The sequence below is a fragment of the Juglans regia genome, chromosome 7 (assembly GCF_001411555.2).
Source record: "Juglans regia cultivar Chandler chromosome 7, Walnut 2.0, whole genome shotgun sequence".
Lineage (NCBI taxonomy): Eukaryota > Viridiplantae > Streptophyta > Magnoliopsida > Fagales > Juglandaceae > Juglans > Juglans regia.
This window is the reverse complement of record NC_049907.1, coordinates 38414108-38436276: the sequence shown is the minus strand read 5'-3', so window position 1 is coordinate 38436276 and position 22169 is coordinate 38414108. Positions and strand designations below refer to the sequence as shown.

The 22169-nt window shown below is 37.1% G+C and overlaps 4 protein-coding genes across 6 annotated transcripts; 2 read left to right on the top strand and 2 right to left on the bottom strand.

Annotated features, from left to right (window-relative positions):
* The first annotated feature begins 1189 nt into the window (after positions 1 to 1189).
* On the top strand, positions 1190 to 3818 carry LOC109008695. The gene is made up of 7 exons (XM_018988886.2): positions 1190 to 1612; positions 2011 to 2080; positions 2302 to 2357; positions 2500 to 2575; positions 2668 to 2704; positions 3119 to 3233; positions 3324 to 3818. Exons 1-7 carry the CDS (start codon positions 1326 to 1328, stop codon positions 3562 to 3564), a joined length of 882 nt encoding a protein of 293 aa, XP_018844431.2. The 5' UTR covers positions 1190 to 1325; the 3' UTR covers positions 3565 to 3818.
* Positions 3819 to 3903: 85 nt separating this feature from the next.
* LOC109008696 lies at positions 3904 to 5501 on the bottom strand. The gene is made up of 2 exons (XM_018988887.2): positions 4869 to 5501; positions 3904 to 4107 (listed from the first exon to the last, which is right to left on the bottom strand). Exons 1-2 carry the CDS (start codon positions 5291 to 5293, stop codon positions 3942 to 3944), a joined length of 591 nt encoding a protein of 196 aa, XP_018844432.1. The 5' UTR covers positions 5294 to 5501; the 3' UTR covers positions 3904 to 3941.
* Positions 5502 to 5999: 498 nt separating this feature from the next.
* On the bottom strand, positions 6000 to 17218 carry LOC109008697 (glutamyl-tRNA(Gln) amidotransferase subunit B, chloroplastic/mitochondrial). 3 transcript variants are annotated; one of them, XM_018988890.2, is made up of 10 exons: positions 17131 to 17218; positions 16105 to 16780; positions 15517 to 15726; positions 9305 to 9445; positions 8982 to 9185; positions 8172 to 8369; positions 7543 to 7611; positions 6617 to 6733; positions 6441 to 6532; positions 6000 to 6384 (listed from the first exon to the last, which is right to left on the bottom strand). In XM_018988890.2, the coding sequence occupies exons 2-9, from the start codon at positions 16744 to 16746 to the stop codon at positions 6452 to 6454; spliced, it is 1662 nt and encodes a 553-aa protein (XP_018844435.1). In that variant the 5' UTR covers positions 16747 to 16780; positions 17131 to 17218; the 3' UTR covers positions 6000 to 6384; positions 6441 to 6451. The 3 variants fall into 3 exon arrangements, with proteins under 3 accessions (XP_018844435.1, XP_018844436.1, XP_018844433.1); XM_018988891.2 differs by having other exon boundaries at positions 6000 to 6208; XM_018988888.2 differs by having other exon boundaries at positions 6000 to 6532.
* An 828-nt stretch (positions 17219 to 18046) lies between these two features.
* LOC109021860 lies at positions 18047 to 21551 on the top strand. Its single transcript, XM_019004589.2, has 4 exons — positions 18047 to 18391; positions 19212 to 19282; positions 19759 to 19894; positions 21282 to 21551. Exons 1-4 carry the CDS (start codon positions 18235 to 18237, stop codon positions 21365 to 21367), a joined length of 450 nt encoding a protein of 149 aa, XP_018860134.2. The 5' UTR covers positions 18047 to 18234; the 3' UTR covers positions 21368 to 21551.
* Positions 21552 to 22169: the final 618 nt, after the last annotated feature.

The window sequence follows — 22169 nt, the reverse complement described above, 5'->3', positions numbered from 1 at the left end:
AAATAAAAATCTAAATTTAATGAAATTTTTACAACTAACGGGTAGCCTCTTTGTTGAAGAGAAATGCTACTTGATGTGTGTTTAAATAGAAATGTAAAAATGTCAAATTACATGTTAATGTGTAGTGTAGGGGTTGATAAATGATAAGTAGAATTTTTCATCAATAAGTAGCATTTCTTTTGTTGAATTAGAAAATTGTAAAAATTTATAAATAATTAATATGTAACTAGTTTATTCTTATCCATAATAACTATATATTATATGCCTATATACATTACCAATATATATAAATAATATAATAGTATATATCAACATTTTATATATGGTACCTACATATTAGTATATGAAATTATTAAATCTTATTGGTTAACTATTCTACAAACTATAAAATAGATATGAAGTATATTCAATATATATGCATAAGTAGTTAAGTTACATATTATATATTTAATTATAAAAGTTGTTATGCTTATATTATTAACTAATATTTTAGTTAGGTATGTATCATTTACTAATTGAGAGAGTATTTGCTGTTACATGTGATTTTTTTTTTTACAAGTTAAGTTCGATTCAAATTTAATTGAACGAGTATTGAATGCTCGATAATAATCGGGCGTGGGAGACCTTTGTTTGCCTGGTGGATTAGGCGGTGGCAACTGCAAGCAACTATTATTATGCGTTAGAGCATATAGGTCCATTTCTCTATTAAATTATAAAGAAACTTACATAAGAAAAACATATATTGATATGATTTGAACTTATTTTATAATGGAAAGATATTATAAGAGTAACACCTACCGAATATTTATCTCGAATTGGTGTTCCGAAATGTACATTTCTTCTTCTCTTTTTTTCATGTATTTTTTTAATTATTATAAACATTTATAAAAAAAATAAAAAATTCACAACATCATTAAAAAATATTTTTTAATCATTAAAAAAAAAAGTTTCGGGACAAAGTTTCGGGACATATAACATTTCTGATATTATAATTTGACGTTAATTAATTTCAATAATTTTTTATAATTATTTTTAACATATTAAACATTTTTACCGTTTAGTATTTGGAGTTCAGATTAATATTAAATATCGTGAACCATAAGGATTGTTTAGGATAATTTAATCATAATTAATCTTAAATTTTCCCATTTCTTAAAGCCGTGCGTTTCGTTGCTTTGGAGAGAAAAGAAAACGCCCGTCTTCCTGACTTCATACCCACAACTCATTTTGGAAATCATTCCTTTGCTCGTCTTCTCTATCAGAAAATTAATTCTGCCACGACTCATTTTATTATCCTACATTTTCTCGAACAGGGTGAGATCTGGATGGACAAGGTGGTGGAGGCCGTAGAAATGGCGAAGAAGGAGTGGGACGAAGCGTATAGTCGGACGCAAGAGCATATAAAGGCGATACAATTGTACGGGATTTCTAGGGAGGAGAGGAATCCCAATTCGAATTCCCTTCCGAGATTGAACGGGCTCGCTCAGGACGGCTTGGCTTTCCTCTCCTCGCTCCACTTCAAGCTCGATCTTCTTGCGCCACAGTTGCCCACCGATGACCAAGTCCAATCTGCCACCGCGCTGCTTCAGTCTTGGAAGAACCAATCCCACAAGTAACAAGTCCTCTCTCTCTCATCCTCCGGTGAACAAATGTACTCTCCGTTTGGTTGATTAAAAAAAAAAGAGTAGAGGGAGGAATAGGATAGTGTCATAATTCTTTTCTTTAATTTTCTTGTTCTTCCTGTTGTTTTTTTTAAACTTTAATTGCCTGAAAAGAACTGAACTTTCAAACCAATAGACTGAAAAGGGTGGCATTGATTTTTCGACTTTGCGCAGTCCTGGGAGATGTGTTTTAATATTTGCCTTAATTTCTGAGCAACCAACCAAAGCTCTCGTTTATTGATTTCCTATAAGGGCTTTTTATTTCTCTTAGTAAGTAGTTTGGTAATCTCTGTTTATTGTCTTGACTTATAAGAAGACAAAAATCTTTGTTTATTGTCTTGGTTGCCAGTTTGCGATTGAGTCTGAGGAATGCCAATTTGCAAGCAAAGGCTAATATAAGGAAAGCTGCTCAGGAAGAGGTAATCAGCTCCATGTTAAATTACTGTCGTAAAATGTTAGTCATTTACATATATCTGCATTAAGCCATCTTTTCTCTGGCAGCGATCACCTGATATAGTTTTCTAATATCCGTTGCTAACAAACTCACCATGTGGAAAGCTAGTGATTAGTTACATTCTGAGTGCTTGTGAGAGAGGCTTGGATTCAGGTGTAATTTTTTTATATGGTTGTGTTGTTGCAGAGAGAACTTCTTTTGGGTGGTGGAGGGGAGTCCACAATTCGCAGACGCAACTTACAGTATGCATGATGCTTTCTAGATTAGTTCATATATTCAATGCAGCGATTGTAGTTCTGGACATTTTATGAGCTTGCACAAAAACAGCCATATTCTTGACATGGGTTTGTTAACTTACTGTATGACTTATGACCGTCTTTTTAGGACAAAAGCTGGAATGACTTCTGCTGCTGAAAGCATCACCGATAGCCTTCGCCGTACTCGCCAATTGATGGTTCAGGTTAGTAGCTCTGTTTCCTCTTGTTTTCTTTTGTAATGGTTTTTCCTGGAATGTATAATTGATTTATTTATTTTATCACCATGTGCTTATAGGAGGTGGAAAGAAATACAAGCACACTTGCAACTTTCGGTAGGTTCTTTTATTCCAACATCTTATGCAAATTATCCTTGTTTAATCATGATGAAAGTATGAAATTTGTCAAGAATTATATCTTGAATTTTACGTAGAGTCTGGATATTTTTTTCTGTTTTGAAGGTGGGTAAAAATAATGACATACTCAAGGGATCAAAAAATCACTTAACTGTTTTGATACGACTGGACTTGGTCAAAATTCTTGAATCTACTTTAAATCATTGATCAATGCGACCAAAAAGAAAATAAGGTAGAATCTTCCAGTGGAAGTGGTCCAGTTGAAGCTGTGGTGAAATACTTATTCACTTACTATTAACTTAAATACAGTATAAACATATGTGATAGGATGATTGTACAAGACTTCAGACATGAATTCGTTTTTTTTTTGGCAAATATTTTTCGGATATATAGAGGAATCAACGGGAGTGTTAAAGAAGGCTGAAAGTGAATACAAAGGGCACCGCTCATTGTTCATGCGAACTCGAAATTTACTCTCCACAATGCAACGTCAAGATGTCATGGACAGGTAAAGATGGATTTTTTCTTTTCTTTCCATTTCCCAATGACTAATTATCTCTATTTGCACAAACTTATGCAAGTTTCTTTATGTGAACAGGCTGATACTTGCAGTTGGAGTTTTCTTGTTCTCATGTGCTGTTCTTTATGTTGTCTCAAAGCGCATTGGGATACTTAAGTTGCAGAGAAAGGTTATTGCTGCCATAAGGGCTGGTATGGTGGGACAACCAGAGGTAGGACAAAGAGCTGATGCAGATGGCATAAATCTTCCCCAGGTCCATGAAAATGCAGTTCATGAGGTGGATATTCCTTTAGAACAACATATGCATGATGAACTGTAAAATTTAATTTTAATGGCTTTCCGTCTTCCTTGCGCCCTTATATATTTGGCCCTTAGGCCTTATATAAGGCAATATTTATATATGCCTCTTCTACATAGCAGTCTGCTTTCCCATTGGCTTTGTTTAATTAATCTCAAAGTGAAATGCTTCACTCTCAGTTTCGTATAGTTGGTTTCCAAAGGCCAGCCATGTACAAATTTATTTACAATCTCTGTCTGTGCAGTAGGTGTGAAGAAAATCGTACATATGGTTCACTTTTAGCTAAGAGATACAAAGATGTCTTAATAATTCTAAAGCAACCCTTGATCTGGCATTCAACCAATTTACGAACACCACACTGATGAGCGACTCTGGGAGATCCAGAGGTTTTGAGTGCCTTATGCCAAGAGCCAAAAATTCTTGTGGGTTTTTGTATTGAGAAGATAGCCTGCATTTTGGCCCTTTTTCTGAACTCCAACACAGTTGCAGTTGCTATTCTCAATCAAATACTCTGCTGTGTCTACCACTTTTGCTGCTCTCATAGACCCTCCAGGCCGCCTACATCTGTTGTTGGTACACGGTAAAACCACGGGGGGAACTGTTAATAATAAATAGATAAACTAAAGTCCAGTATTTTAAGAATAAATAAACGCGTAAAAAAAGTTAATTATAACGAGAAACAACTTTTAATAACAGGCTGTTACCAATTCAATTCAATTCTATTCTATTCTATGGGCAAGCAAAGACATCCATGATTTCCTACATACTCGGCTTTAAGGGAACAAGTTCTGGTTGCTCATGTTCGTTTCTAAATTGGCATTGGTCACCTCTTCGGTTTTCCTTTTATCTCTGAGTGACTGATCGGTTAATAATGCATGCATGAATGCTATTGGTATTATGAGAATATTGTTCTTCATCTAAGATCTTGCCATCTACAATTACACCAAACGAAAATCATTTTAACACATTAATTAGTGCGATTGGAGATGACAAAATTTTAAATTAACATGGTTTCATGTGATCCTTCAGATCTGCTTTACAGTAAAAGTAACTTTATAATCTGACAAATTACATCTAAACCACGTCAATTTGTGAAATTACTTCTGTGTAATTCAAGAATTTCTGAATTTAATATATATATATATATAAAATAGAATTGCTCTATTGTTATTTTCTGAAACCATCTATAAACATGACTTCCTTTAACTTTTAGATGATTCGTGGCAAATTTTCATGATTATTATTTTTTATTTTTATGGACGAAAGATATTGAAATATTTCTAATAATATTGTTTTCATCTAAGATATTCATGCAAAAGACTCACCCTAAAATTGATGAAGAGAGACTCCGACGCTGCCCTACAAATATGAGATCGATGTTGAGCATCTTGCTTTGGAAAAGAATAACCCTCGCCTTATTTTTGCCCTCTATTTCCACCCTCTTTACACTAACAAGAAGTTTCGGCTGAGCAATCTTGCATGCATGCTTCATTTCTTCGAGAAAATCCACGTTCCCTCCACCTACATCTGAGAATGCAATGGCGGAAGAGGAGCCTACCTTAGGCCTCCTCATGAATGTAGAGAATGCATTTGGCCGCGAGCTTGGGTACTTCCCAACGTGGAGGAGAATCAATTCATCTTGCTCAAATATTGCATGTGATAGAGTGTATTGTAATGCGATCGCTGACTCTCGGGTTGGCTCTGCTATCACCATTACCTTCCTTGTCGGAGGAGTCCCCCCACCTTGCATGGCAGCCTACCGCTTTCGGTATTATTAGCAACGACAATCAATGTCGCCACTGTAAATCTAACCTAGTATCCACCACCATAAAAAACACAACTATGGGGTGGAGCATAGAAAAGCAATCAAAGAAATTTTGTTTTCCATTAATAATAATGGTGATGTTGGTGTCAACTGACTTGGTTTATAAAAAGTCGGGGCAGGAAGAAAACTCAGAGACAACCCTTGCTTCCTTTACGAAGAGAAATTTATTTATTAATTTGCAGAGATGCCTTTACGAAGATTTTTAAAAATACGAGATGGTCATTTCGTTGTGTTTGATGTTTATCCTCAAGCGCGACAACAACCATTGACAGATCTTTTAACTTTGATTCAAAGCTAAATTTGGGGTGGTGGGGATGTTTGTTTTTGGAAGCCCCCAACAACCTCTAGATCCTGTCAATACCAGCAAAGCTCAAAAACAGTTTAGTTAAAGGTTTTGAGTCGTCACTTCACATTTTTTGTTTTTGTTTTCTGGAGTATTTAAACAAAACAAAAACGGAAATCCTCGTCCATCTCATCATCTGTTGATTAGTTTACAAAAATTTAGTTCCAGTCAGTTGTTTTCGGACTCGCGTAAATGCACTCTGTAAGGACACCAACCACACTTGAGGGTAATGACACGTGTCAATCAATTTGTCTTATGAGAGATCACCCATAATTATTTTATATATAATTATATAAATCTGCATATTATTATATTGCATGTTGCAAAAAGAAAAGGGCTAGGCTACCCCACTAAAGAAAGTTGGTGAAGTGCATGGCTGCTGAGATATACAAGTGAAGTGAGGAAGTAAAGTAACAGAAGACTCCTTTCCCTTTGGCATGATTGTCATAACCCCCAGACTCCAAAATGGAGGTTTGGAGTTCGAAACCTCCCTCCCCCTAATGTATCAAAAAAAAAAAATGTTGGTACGGGACAGCTAAATTAAACTAACTGCATGTTGCCGGGAAGTATTATGAGTTCAGAGAGACACAACCATCAGTATGCAACAATATATATTACTCGCCAGCTCATTGTTGTCATCACCATTTTGGCCCCAACCCAGTTTGGAGGAGAGCTGTGCCACTCATTTTTTTTGTGTGTGAAAAACAGGATCTATTCGCAGATACTCACCAACAAAATGATCAGCTTTTGGCATTTAATTTCTCCAAAAGTATCTTGTTTAGAAGCCCGGGATTCGCTTTACCTTTTGACACTTTCATTACCTGCATAATATTCAGAATCTCTTGCTATAATAAGTACGGTAGAGATAACAAAGCTTCATATTAAAACCCCCACAAAACTTTTACCTGGCCAGCAAAATAACCTTGTAGCTTAGTTTTGCCCCCACGATATTGCTCCAGCTGTTGGGGGTTCTCTGCAAGTACTTTTTCTACCATTTTCTCGATCTCCACAGGATCTACTATCTGTCATTTTCCAATCCATGAGACCCCCCCTTGACCTTAATTTCTACTAGACAATAAAGAGTAAACTCTCTCTTTCATAGGACACCAGTTAATGAAACTTCTCCCACTTTTAAGGATGCTAGATGCCCCAGATGCTTGTGAACACGGGCTTGGATTAGAGAATAACTCATTCAGCCTTTTTCAACATCCAATGGTCACCCATATATCGGGTGCATTGCTTCCCAAGCTAAATCTTGACATTATTATGTTTGAAAAATAGTTTGTGGATGTGCAAAAACAAACAAACAAACAAAACACAAGGTTCAACTTGCCCAAACTTTGATTTGCTTAATCTTTGTCACATAGCAAGGCAAAGAAAAATTTAAGCATTGGCTATTATGTTAATAGGATGTCTTCTTCCATCAATGCAGTGTATACAATCCTTAAATATAATCAACTTGAAGCTACTATAAATGACCTAATTTCTCTCATGATCTCTAAGAGGATCAACTTAATATAAGCACAGAATAGACAATTCCTAATTTAATAAGATCTGTTTATAGAGATCCTTAGGTACAATGGCATCAACTATAACTAAAAGTCGTTGCTGTCTGGCACACTCACTCTCATATCAGTCCAAGACCAAGTATCCCTTACATTTGAGCAGCCAAATCATAGGTCTTCTCAAACATATGCATCTCATAAAAGCATTTTATGTCCAAGGTAAGGAAAGAAGATTTTGTACGTAAAAAACAAGAATAGAGAGCACCATTTATTTTTTATTTGAAAAGAATTATATCTACATAAACTCCTAACTAAAGTATCTTTACCTGAACCAAATCCTTTTCTTTTATTAGTCCCTTGACAGTTCCACCTTTGGCTAGTAGCTCAAACAATATCTGCAAATCACAATTTACATGTTGAGGATTTAACAAAAAAAGAATGGTTAAATATGTCCAAAGAAGAATAGGGCCACAGAAAAACTATCATAAGGTCCCTATGCACTTGTTGACCGCTTTAATTCTGATCCTGCATAGTGTGCAGATATCTTAAGACCTTGCCGCCTTGTAGCCTTGCAATTTGTTAGTTAAATCCCCATGCCACATGCTATTAGAAGCTTAATACGGACTTGTTTTGGATTATATTTTACCTGCTTATTTTTTATAGAGCCTCTAATGATCCTATCACGTTAGCAGGTAATAGGGAGGGGATGGGTAGAAAAATAAAGCGAAGAACATCACTTACACTGATTGAGATTGCCACAAATGATAGCACATAAAACCCTCAGTAATTGACAAGACAAAAAAATAAAAATAAAATTAAGAAAAAATACAGTATATTGACAAACAGGTGAATCAGCGATATATACACTAAGATATGATAAGCACAAAAGATCTAAGGATTAAAATGAATTCGGAATTGGCAGTATTAAGCATTACTACCAGATGCAGACTCTTACCTCTTTCCCAATCTTTCCACTAATGGTCCCACCTTTTATGGAAGCTATCAATTCGGCTAGCTCCCGGGGGACTAACTTAATCTCATTTATGGTCAACTTTTCATTTTTCATGTAGGCAGCAATATCACCCATTATCCAATTGGTAGCCAGCTTCACATCAGCTCCCTTTGCAATAGTTGCATCAAAAAATTGTGCAACCTACGGCATTCATTTAAGCAAAAGAGCCATATCTTAGAACGTTCTAGCATGATATATATCAAATGATACTATTAAGCAACAGAAACATGGTTGTACAGGCATGTGAGAATGTGCTTTCATGTTTACTTTTGAAGTAGGACTAAGGAAAATGCACCAAGGCACTGCATTTGAGGCTTAATTGACCTTTGTCACATCTAAAATTATGACGCTCAAGAGGCATGTACCAAATCCTTGGCAGAACAAATATAGAGGGTTCAATTCCAGAACAAATATACATGCGTGCACAACTTTTCTATTGCTTTTCATCTTATTTTTTTTATCAAAATATAAGTAGAGTTGTAAGGCCTTGGGCACACTTTAACATTGAATGAATATGTCAGATATCTGCAACTTAACCCAGATTTATCTTTGTATTTGTTTAACTATTTCATTAACTCTAAGTATGCAATATGAATTTGGTGTTAAATTTTCTACTCTATTCCTTTCTTCCTCTTGTTTATTCTTTTGATTGGCCTTTTCCTTGAATTCCCAAATATGTACCGCACAAACTTTAAAATGCCAATGGGGAATACCCAGTCAGTAAAAACTTTCTAAATAATGAAGAGGACTCACATTAATGTCATTTGCAAGGAAAAGAACATCCTGCATGCTTAGGCCCATCTTCTCATACCTCCGACGCTTCATTTCTGGAGCTTCTGGCAATGAATCACGAATAGCATCAACGTATTCTTTAGTGAGGATAACTCCAGGAAGGTCTGGTTCTGGGAAATATCGATAATCAGCAAGCCCTTCTTTTTTCCTCATTGTAACTGTTTTCTAAACATTATAGCGAAGGTTAATGGAGCATATAAGGAGACACAAAATGACCAAGTTAACCATATCTCTATTGCTTGTTACAGTAGATGACTCGAATAAAAGCAACATGAAACAACAACCTGCGCGCCTTCTTCCCAAAGACGAGTTTCCTGTATAATTTGATCACCCTTCTCTTGGCTATGAAGCTGAACCTGCCTTGAAATTTCAAAATCAATGGCCCTACTCACTGACGAGAAAGAGTTCAAATTTTTTATCTCAACCTGCAGATCCAAAATGTAATCAGATACGGTGCTACCAATGATAATGCACACTAAACAGAGAAGAGTCATTGCATTTTGCTGTAATCAATCCTTTAAAATATCCATCTTCTAAAGCAGTGTCAGGTAAAAATTACTCATTTAAGATGAGCTTTAACAAGAGGTCAACCAACATAGGTGCCCATGTTGAGAAAGTGTAGATATTATACAAAATGAATATTTTCTAAGTATGTATTGGACATTTATTTCTCAATAATCAGGTTAAAAACTCCCTTTTTTCTTCTGACTAGTAAACATAACTCATGCACGCACAGGTTCCATGGGGTGGAGCCCATGACCTAAACCTCCACCCATCAACACATTAACCATAAAAGTATCTCTATAAAAGTATCTCTGTAACATCCCCCCTCAAATTGATGCTAGTGGATCAAGAAGCATCAATTTGTCAACCAAGAACTAATGCCGATGCCGAGAAAGAGCTTTAGTGAATATGTCTGCAGTTTGACGTTCAGTGGAAATGTGAGGGAGTGTAATCACATGTTTGTCAAAGGATTCACGTATAGAATGGCAATCGACTTCGATATGTTTCGTACGCTCATGGAAGACAGGATTAGCGGCGATCTAAATAGCACTGGTATTATCAGCATGAAGAGGAGTGGGATGTAGCTGAGGAAAACCAAGTTCACCCAATAACCCACGAAGCCATGTGATCTCAGAGCATGCGGAAGACATAGCACGATACTCAGACTCAGTAAAGGACTTGGAAACTCTGTCTTGCTTCTTACTCTTCCAAGAAATGAGTGCATTGCCTAAGAACATGCACCAGCCAGTAACAGAGCGACGAGTATCTGCACATCCGGCCCAATCAGCATCACTATATCCCACCAACTGTAAGGAAGATTCTTTAGGAAAGAACAATCTGTGTGTAGAGGTGCCCTTCAGATATCGGAGAATGCGACGAACAGCGGCTAAATGAAGATGTCGAGTAGCCTGCATAAATTGACTAACTTGCTGTACAGCAAAAGAAATGTCAGGACGAGTAATCGTCAAGTAGTTCAAACTCCCAACAAGCTGCCGATACAAGGATGGATATGATAGAAGCTCCCCTTCTTCTTGACGAAGCTTAAGATTTACCTCCAAGGGAGTAAAAACAGAGTTACCCGATTGGAGACCACCCAATGAAATAACATCCTGTGTGTATTTGTGCTGGTGTAACAACATACCAGTTGGAGTAAGTTGTACCTCAAGGCCAAGAAAATATTGTAGGGGACCAAGATCTTTCATGTGAAAAGAGGCCTTGAGATGCTGTTGTAATTGCTTAATTAACTCAGTATCGGAGCCAGTGATCACAATGTCATCAACATATACGAGAAGCAATACGATTCCTGCAAAAGTCTTGTGAAGAAAAAGAGAGGAATCAAATTGACTCTGAGTAAAGTGAAAAGCAAGCAGCTTAGAGCGAAATTTGTCAAACCATGTACGCGGAGCCTATTTCAGTCCATACAAGGATCGGCGTAGCCGACAAACTTCTGAGGAAGGTGTGGCAAACATGCCGGGAGGTGGAGACATATAGATTTCTTCCTTCAAATCTCCATGTAGAAAAGCATTCTTTACATCCATCTGACGAAGAAACCACCCTTGCGAGGCAGCAAGTGCCAAGATAGTCCGCACAGTAGTCATTTTTGCAACAAGTGCAAATGTTTCTTCATAATCAATACCATACTCCTGTCGGTTCCCAAGAACCACGAGACGGGCCTTATATCTGTCCAGTGATCCATCAGCTCGAAACTTGACTGAGTTTACCCATTTACAACCAATAGGTTTGACATCAGAGGGACAAATTATAAGGTCCCAAGTGTGATTGTCTTGAAGAGCTTGGATTTCCTCTTGCATGGCCTGCTGCCAACACGCTTGGGTGGATGCCAGAGTATAAGAGTGAGGAACAGAAATAGTGTCTAGAGTGGCAGTAAGCGAGGTGTGAGGAAAACCATACCCATCTGGTGGATGTGTAACCCGAGTGGACTGCCGAGGTATAGGAATCATAGAATCAGGTGACGGATCAGTGTCTGGAAGGGGCGTTGAAGAAGGGGTAAGACGTCGATGATACACCATACCTGGTTGAAATCGCTTAATACAAGAAGACACATCATCAAAAGCGGGAATAAGAGTAATAAGAGGATTAGAAATAACCTGAGACTGAAAGAAATATTGATTTTCTCTTTTCGAAGAAAATCACATTCCGTGAGATTCGGGATTTATTTGCATGAGCATCATAACAAATAAATCCTTTCTGAGTGGGACTATATCCCATAAAGGCACACATGACAGACTGTGCAGCAAGCTTGTGACGCTCAACAGGTGACAGATGAACAAAACAAACACACCCAAAGGTATGAAAAGATTGATACTCAGGAGATATGCCAAATAATCGAAAATATGGAGAATCATAATTTAAAGTAGTAGTAGGCAAACGATTGATCAAATAGACAGCAGTAGATAAAGCTTCTACCCAAAACTTAGAGGGTACAAAAGAATCAATCAATAAAGTACGGACGACATCTAAGAGATGATGATTTTTACGCTCAGCGACTCCATTTTGTTGAGGAGTATATGGACAAGAACGCTGAGAAATGATCCCCTTTTGCTGAAGAAAATTTTGAAAAGAATGAGACATGTACTCCCCCCCTGAGTCGGAGCGTAAAGTTTTGATACAAGTACTGAACTGTGTCTCAACAAGCGCAACAAATTTTTGAAAGACAGAAAACACGTAAGCTTTAGAACGGAGAAAATATATCCAGGTGAATCGACTATAATCATCTATAAACGTCACAAAATAACGATACTGACCATGAGAAATAATAGGACTCACACCCCAAACGTCAGTATGCACAATCTCAAAACAGTTAGACGCACGACTACCATGTGCAGGAAAAAGTAAAGTTTTACTTTTACCAAGACGACAAGTAGCACAATCCAAAGATACAAGAGAAGAAAATGAATCTTTATTACCCAAAAAGCCATGTTTCATAAGATGAGTCAAGACAACAGAATTAGGATGACCTAATTTCTTATGCCAAACTTCATTAGTATTGGCAGTAGTCGTACAAGCAAGAGAAACAACATTAGGAATAGAAAACTGTAAGGGAAATAAACGTCCTATTTTAGGCCCCTTCGCGATCACCGTCCCCGACACCTGATCCTGCACAAGACAACCACCACGAGAAAAGTGAACATCACAATTATTATCTACCAATTGTCCAACAGAAATCAAATTGGTAGACAATCCAGGAGAGACAAAAACATCGCGAAATGAAGAGCCCAAATTACCAACAACAGTAATAGGAAGAGTACTGCCATCAGCAATCTGAATATTTTGCATGCCTCTATACTTACGAACATCATAGAGACCCGTCGTATTACCAGTCATATGATTAGAAGCGCCCGAATCAACAATCCAAGAAGTTGAGTTAGTACCCGTACCTTGCAGGCCTAAGGCCGTAAAAGCAGACACAATCATCTGTTGGACCATTGCTGGTGTGAAAACAGATGAATCAGAGCTTACAGTAGGTGGCGCAGAAGATGAAGAAGAAGACTGTACAACCGCCTGAAAAGCTTGAGATTGGCGATTCTAAGGCCGTACTCGACAATCTTTGATGAGATGACCATCTTTCTTGCAATAGTTGCAAACTTTCTTAGGACAGTTGTGAGCGATATGACCAAATTCCTTGCAACTGAAACATTGCAACTTGTTCTTCCCTCTCCCTTGTGCTGCATAAACTACATTCATAGTCTCAGAAAAGACCTTCTCAGAAGTCATACCCATCTGAGTGGATAATCGTTGTTCTTCCCGTAACAAATCTCCCAAACAAATATCCAAAGAAGGAACCGGATTACGGTTCAACAAACCAGCTCGAACGGTCTCAAATTCGGGTCGAAGCTTCATTAAAAACTGATCGCGTTGACTCTCAGCATGAACTGCTTGAAGAGCCGCGAGTGCCGTAGTGGGAACCTTAGCATGAACAATGGCAGAATATTCGCACCAAAGGTTAATAAAACCAGAATAAAATTGTGCGATAGGTAAATTGCCTCGACTATAAGTACTAATTTCCAATTCTAATTGGAACTTCCGAGCACTATGATCTTGGTGGTAAATACGGTGAAGATAATCCCACATAGCTTGAGCCGTAGTAAAACAACGAAGATTGGTCACAAGGTGGGACTCAATCGTCCCCAATAACCAAGAGATTACCTTGGCATCCTTGACCTCCCATTGAGCAAATTCTTTTTCATTAGTGGGAACTTCAGTAGAATTATCAATATGATTTGATAATTCTTTTCCTTTTAAAAACATCTTAAACTGAAATTCCCACGTAGGAAAATTCTTTCCAGTAAAACGAACAATAGTATTTTCAATAGACATGATGAAAAGCACTTAGAAAAATATGCTTAAGTAGTCAATCAAATAAGTGGTAAGATTAGGATCACAATAAGCCAAACTCAAAGTCACGGTAACAAGGAGGGGCCAAAATAAAATGCCCAGACTAAAAATAAAGGACCCAAAGGCACAAGAATAATAGGCACTTCACGAAACAAGGGCCCAAAATCAGTTGTTGGAGAGAAATACTTACGGACGAAGTAGAAATACTTCGACACCTGCCCAGAAAATTACGGAAACCAACAGAGAGAGACCCGACTGCAACACAGCCACACCCAGAAACTTTCGGACTGCCACAAGATGTAGCTGACCACCAGAAACTACCCAGAAAGTGCCGAGAAGAACCAACAAACCACCATAGACGTAGCCGACCACCACACAGCCACCCACAGAAGGAGTCGACCACCACAGAAACTGCCGTCTGCCACAGAAATGGCCTACTGCCCCACAGCTGCCCAACCACCACGAGAAGGCACCAAAAGAAAGAGCCCGCAAGGCAAAACAGTGTTCGTAACACCCAAAATAACTCCGACAGCCACCAAATACTCAAGCCCACAAGTGAAAACACCACAGACAGCTCCGACTCCCAACCGAGAATACCAAAAAAGAAGGAAAGCAAGAGAAACTTGCGGAAACAGCGAGAAAAAAAAAATTCCTCCCGTCGCAACAAGCCAACACTCAAGGATTAAGATCACAGAGATGAATATCAGACTAGGGGCTCTGATACCATGTCAAGATTGGTCTGAATACCTCTTTCTACTGTTTTCCTTCATTTATATAGAAAAGGGTTACAACCGAGCATTGAAGCCAGCGCTTAATTGCTGCTGGTTTTACTATACACGTTAGCTGCTATTTACACATTAAGTCTATTTACAGTACACGAAGAGTCTATTTACTGTACACGTTATCTATTTATCTGATATACTATCTAGATATAGAAAGCATAAAAGTATCTCTATAAAAGTATCTCTGTAACAGATCTTACTTTACAGTAAAAGACATCGAGATTCCATCATAATACCTGCTTCTCTTTACTCAATTACCGGTTCACATATGTATGCTTTAATCAACGCTGCCTAAACTTGGTCTAAGTATCAGAACCGCCTTTCAGGAGTAAACTAGCATCAGTTACAAAAATATTATCTTTATTCAATTACTGGTTCACATATGTACATCTCAATCAACGCTGCCTAAACTTGGCCTAAGTATCAGAGATTCAGAACTGCCTATTTTCAGGAGAAAACTAGCATCATTTACAAAAATACCTTCTCTAGATAAGTTTCATAGTAGATTGACAAGGGAGCTTTGTTTCATTTATGACAAACAAAAACAAGGAAATAACACTATTTCCTCTTCAGATTTCCCTGTTGATGATATTTTCCTCAATCTCTTGTAAAACATCATTTTATTTGTCTATTTCATGAACATATGTATTCTCATCTTATCGTTATAGATCCAAGATAACATGATAATGTGATAATTTCCAAGCATTAAAATAACAATCTCCAAATATTTTAAGAATGCAAGTTGGAAAAATAAGCTTATTGCATGCAGCAGAACATTTTACAGGTTTTATAAACATTTTCAGTTTTCTAGTTGCTAGGGAAACAATACAAGTTAGAAGAAAGAAGTAAACTACCTTTGTCCCAAACTGTGACTGCCCAATTGGTCGAATTGATACATTGACATCACAACGAAGTGAACCTTCTTGCATATTACCATTACTAACTCCCAAATACCGAACTAACCTCTGTAGTTCTGCTGCATATTCTGCAGCTTCAATACCAGTTCTCATATCAGGTTCAGAAACAATCTCAAGTAAGGGCACCCCTGCTCTATTTAAATCAACCTGCAATAAAATCAACAATATCAACAAGCCTTATAAGATAAACTACCTTTGCCAACAACAGTTCTCTTCTCACCCTATGGAAAAGAGCTATTCCATAATAAAACAAAAAAAAAAAAAATCTTTTTGAAATGCATGCTATCTGATTCTTCGGCTGGACAATTGTAAGGCAATATATTGTAGAATAAGTGTGCTTATAGAATCAATTTAACCCATAAATCATATCACTAAGATGTGAACCTGATTAAAACCATGAGAACAGCAATGCTAGAAATAGATGAAATCGTGAAACAGATATATTATTGGAAAGAAAAAGAGAATGCAGTTTAAAACCTAGTAAAAAGTGGTACAGTTTATAGGCAAAGGGGTGGTAGTAATTTCCTGGGAGTAACTTCCACTTTCCGAATGAAGTAGCTTTCCTGCATCTTCTTCCATGTGAACCCTTGTAATGCCAAATTTCCAGTGCCCACCACCAAACTCCATTGGAAGATCCAAATCAAGGTAACCACCAGTTGCAATAGGAACATCAAACTGCGATATTTGGTAGCCCTTTGGAAGGTCAGGGTAAAAGTACTGTTTCCTATCAAATTTTGAGTTCAAAGACAACTTGCAATTGAGTGCAAGACCCACTTTCACCGCATATTCAATGACCTTTGAGTTCAGAACTGGCAAAGCGCCAGGAAGACCCATGCAAATGGGGCAGACACTGGTGTTTGGAGGAGACCCATAATTGTAAGGGCAACTGCAGAAGGCTTTGGTGAGAGTGTTGAGCTGCACATGGGTTTCTATACCAATGACTGCTTCATAATCTTTTGAGACGTTATTGGTTGTTGTTATGGTCTGGGTGCGTGGTGGAACTTTGATTCGGGGATTTTGCTTTTCTTGGGTGGCTGTTTGGGATTCTGTGCTTTTCATAGTGCAATATAAAACAACCTTCTTTCTTATAAACAATGCAGCTGGGTATAACATCAATGGGTGGTTTTGAATGCTTCTTAAAAAAGTGGAAGCCATCATGGAACTCATTCAACCACAGTATCAAACACTACCAAGGCTGTGTCTGCAAAAAGCATTAAAAAGGCAATGATAAGCAAAATTATATTCCCGGCGGTCCCCGGGGGGGGGGGGGGAGTTTAGTTTAAAAATTAAAATCAGAACCAAAGTCACTTAGAAGAACTAAAACCGATGAACACCCAGATGATATCTTCACGCTCGAAACTTGAAAATCAGTTAAGATTACGAAAAATGACAACTTTGCAGAAAATATTTCGCAGAACTGAAAAGGCTTTCAATGTAAAGCAGGTTAACGAAAAAAAAAAAGTCCCCGTATTAAGCACAGTGCACTAGTGCAGAGTCTGAAGAAACAAAAAAAAAAAATGAAAGAGGAGAATGGCGAGAACCATTTCTGACCTGAACAAGCAGCAGAGAGAGACCCAAAGAGCTGAACAGCCCACCAACAGTCATCCGTTCGTAAGTTATCAACAGAAGTGAGTACAGGACGACCAGGTACTGTAATGCGAGACCCGATCCTAGCGCCTAACCCAAGAGCTACGAAACCGACCCGAAATCGTGTAGGCTAGTGCATGACAGAAGAAGCCTTACACTCAGCCCGCAGTCAAAACATAACTGATAAGCAGCCCAGTTTTCTTGCCCATGGCCCACAGAGCAAACAAGCATACTCGGCCCAATACCAATAGACACGCACCCATTCCTAATTGGTCAATTCGGTGTAGCCTAGGCCCTACTAGCCCAAGGTTAACTTATTATTTCCTGTTATCCGAATAAATATTATTTCCATTTAAAATAAAATTATAAGGATTAAGAACAATAAAATAAAATAAAATTATAAATATTATCCATTTAGCATGAAATATATAGTATATGGATTGAGTGGTGCTACTCTGTCTATTGTAGGTGCCCACTCTTTTGTGACATCTAATATAAATTATATATTTTTTTTTGCTTTTTATTTCAAACCTTTTTAAACATGTTTAAATATTTTTAAAAAATAAAAAATATATAAATAAATTAATAGTCACTTTTTTAATTATTAAAAAAAATTAAATATATAAACAGATAAATTGAAAAAATATAGTAACATTATTCTTATGAATTACGGGTCATTTCAACTGTCAAAGTATTACGAAACTTACAATAAATATTAAATCAATTCATTTAAGAGAAAATGGTAGACGAGATTGTGGTCAAAAGTAATGTCTGTCTTTCCACTTTGCGACAGATCAGAAAATCAAGAAGAGAGGAGATAAGCTTGTAGTCAAACTGACTGACTATGTGTATATAATGCCACTCACAAATGTCTATCGGTACCGCAAATTGTTGCTATTGGGATGGCTTAAACGTAGGGGTACCGCCCACTAGAGACGAAGGACCCCACGGGGCCACGAGGCAAGATCCAACCAAAGTTGGAGTCTTTGTTGGGAGAGAGGCAACTCCTTGTTGGAATTCTGTCGCTATTTTAGCTCGAGAAGAAAAAGAAGGAAGAAGAGGAGAAACATGGAGGTACTGCAGTCATGGAGAGTGAGATTCTCCTTCAGGAACGCAACCATTTTGGTCTGCTTCTTGAACGTCGTCGCTGCTCTTCTCTTGCTTCAGAACTTCTTCTCTTCGGCCTCTTCCCGCTACAGAATCTCTACATCTCAATTCACTTCTGGTCTCTCTCTCTCTCTCTCAAATTTGTATTTTTATACTGCGAGGAATTTCTTTATAAAATGTCTTTTTTCCGCTTTTTCTATTGGGTAAATGCGTTTTTGGTTTATCGGATTAAGGAAGAATTAAGGAGTTCTTGTCAAATTTAGCAGAAATGGATTCTTGACATTTTGATCTTGTTATTGATTAACTGGGTGACCCATATTTTGTTTAGCTTGGGTTTATTAGAATTTAATCTTAAATTCGATGGGTTTTGATAAATTTTGCGGGTCTGCTGCGATAATAAGCGTATTCTAGTGCTCCTATGTAACCCTGATTTTAAGCGAGTATAATATTAAGCTTTGAAAAGCTATAGGGGAAGGACGGCCGATATTCATAGGTGTAAGAAATTAAGAATAGGGCGTTGTGGCCGATATTCGTACGATGGCCGTAGAAGAAGAAGAATAGCGTTTTGGGTTTGAGAGAAATGACTGGCAGTCCTCGCTACATTCTGAGGTTCTTTGAACTTGGAGACCATTCTATTACAACGCCATGGGATTTTATAGTCTGATTAACTTTCTATTAATATCTCGCTTCAAGCGTGACTATGTTCTTCTGTGGGGTTTTGTATGCAGTGCTCTCGACTCGCTTATATTAAAAAGATAAAGGAAAGATGCACCAATGGTTATTATGTGTAATTGGATAACCCATTTCTGTTTTCCTAAGATTAATATTTGATGTTAGTTGGGCCTTTTCTCTGTTTGGCCTGCATATCCTAGATCTCTTGATGAGCTTTAAAGTTGCTGATTGACTCAGATACATTGCGTAAAATTTTCAAAATGCAGCGCAAATCCAGTATATCAAAGAATCTGAAGAGATCCGCCTTGCTATGCAACCATTGGAACTGATCAAAAGAGTAAGTATGGCTTATAATTTGGATGCATTCATTATTATGGCTTTTCCTACTGTAAGTTAAACAATTCCCACATTTTAGAAGTTTATCGCTCTTGGTTTTCTTTTTCGTTTGGGATCTTTTTTTTCGGGTTATGGGGTGGCAGAACGGGAGTTGTTGCTTCAAAGTTTGGACTGGATGTAATATTTTGTTTCCAATGTTCCCCTTCTTCTTCCATTATCAAATGAATAATTAGAATAACTGCAGTGCAACCTAGTGATCAAAGGATATGCTTGGGATGAGTTGAAGACTCAAACATCCTAGGTTTAATTCCCCACTAGAGTTCTTCTGGATTACCTGATATACAGTTCTAGTGGGTGGAGTTGTGTGTCCAAACTTTGGACTTCGAAGGACACTCCCTTGGCGAGATCCATGTCAGCTAACAAAATAATTGAATTGCGAGTACATTTACATTGAGTTAAATCTTTCCCCATTTATAGGTGATGGAAATTGAGCAAGAAGCATATGCAAAGCCAGAGACGGTCCAACAGAAAGATACAAAGCAAACTGCTGCAGTTGATCTTTCTAAAAGGTTAAAAGATTTTCGCTCCCTAAATGATGCTGGCAGCGTGAAAGGTCTCTCTCTCTCTCCACCTTTGAATTGTCAATTAAAAAACAAGCACAGACTTCCTAGTATCATTCAAATATAAACTTATATTGTTATGGATGATGTGTAGTGTTATTTATGTTTTATCCAAATTGTTTGTCCTTAAGCAAAGAGGAAAACCTGTCATGTTGCTTGATTCAGCTGTTTTTCATGTTTGCAGTCATCTAATTTCTTTCTGCTGTGAGCTGTTGTTAAATTGTGACTTTTCTGGTACAATCTTGCAGATCACGGTTTAAGTCTGGCATGCAGTTGTGCTCCACTATTGTCATTGAATTACTTACATTTGGACTTTGAGTTTAGAATTTTGGATCACTTTTATAGTTTTTGGCTTGCATATCTAGCAAGTAGAGCATTGCACTCATCTTATCTGCTGGAAAAGTTATTAATTTTTTTAACAAGGAAGAGTATAATTTTATGGCAATAGCAATAGGAATAGTCCAAGTACACAAGAAGTATACTCGGAAAACACCTAGCAACCACTAGGAAGTTAGAACTAGATAAAGATACAAGGAACGCTCCCACTCTTTGAAATGCCTACCATGTCGCTCCATCTAAAGGCATAATACAATGAGAATCATTTTCTACACCACAGCTATATGAACGTACCCCAAAGATCACTCCAACACCTGAAACTATCCCTTACCCTTGTAGGCATTACCCAGGCCACACCAGTCCAGTTGAAGATATCATCCCACAAAAACCTGGCCACTTCACAAAGTAACAAAAGATGATCTACAGTTTTCTCATTTTCTTACACAAGTAGCACCAATCCAAAATGATAATACCACGTTTCCTCAAGTTATCAATGGAAAACATTTTCAGGTCTTATTAAAATAAGTGCGGCATTTATGTAGTTAAGTTGCTTGTACATACATCTCTAGAAAGAAAGTCATCTATGATTCTCAATTAGTTTAGGTATTCTCCTCCTAACTAGGTGTTACCTCTTGTATACTCTCTGTGTACTTGACCTATATCTATTCTTATTAATATAATATTTTACTTATAAAAAAAAAAAAATAGTTTGGGTGTTCTCATATTATGTTGGACCAAAATGTGGTCTTTGCCATGGGATGTAACTAAAAGAAAGCTGTTCTTTTTGTGGTTTGGTATTGGTCGAGATGTATGCTATTTTCTATTAAATGTTAAATCATTGGTCATTTCTGTTTCTCACATAATCTAAGATTCGCAAGTCTCTCACAAAATCCAGTAATCCAATTAAACATGAAGTCAAAGCTTTTGTCATCATATTTATGTTTTATCAACTCTCTCTGGTCTTCCATATTTTCGTCTTGGGTTGTTACACAATATTGGTAATGTGATGAACATGAGTTTAAGAATATTTATGATGTTCCTTAGCTTTGGAGGAATGGCGTAAACGGAAGATGGAACGTGCAAGACAGCGGGAACTTGGAAGAAATGGATCTGTCACCTCTCAAGCCTGATGCAACTGTTTCTACTCTTGGAAAGTATGGAAACACTTGTGAAACTTCATACCAAGTTATACGAACTTCTCTTTGACTTGTATATATCGCTGATAGATGTACTATTGTTGATTTAATTGCTGACGGATAGTTGATGGATATGAACTTCAAGTTTGGATTGCAAGATGGTTTCATCTTATCTCAATATCTTAACACCACAAACATCTTATCTCAATATCTTAACATCACAAACGTAAATACTTTTCAATTTTAAATCTTTAATTTTTTTTATCTAATCATTACTTAATAATAATTACAACTTTTCTAAACTTACAAAAAAAATTAACCTTTTTAAATTTTAAAACAAATTAATATTAAAAAATTATATTATAATAATATTTAATTTTATAATATTTTTTTCTATTTTTCCAAAACTTTATAAAGCATATTAATTCAAATTGTTTTATTACTATTTACAAACTATTTTAATATTATTTATAAATTTTTCATCTCATCTCAACATCTAACAAGGTTTTAATGTTTTTTTTCAATCTCTGCTTCCTCCCCCTTTTTGAGCTCATCCTATTTTAAATCATATTTGCTTAGTCTAAGTATTAAATACTTGTGAAGCACGGAGACACGGTAAAATCCAATTAATGGGGGGGTAGGCACAGAGAATTTGGCGTGCTTTGTGGAATTCTTGCCTATTTTAAAATGAAAAAGAAAAGACATTAGAAAGATGATGTACGTACATTACATTTCCCCCTTTTGATCTCATCGCTTTCCTACTGAAGTTCATGGCATTTATACCGAGACAGGGAGG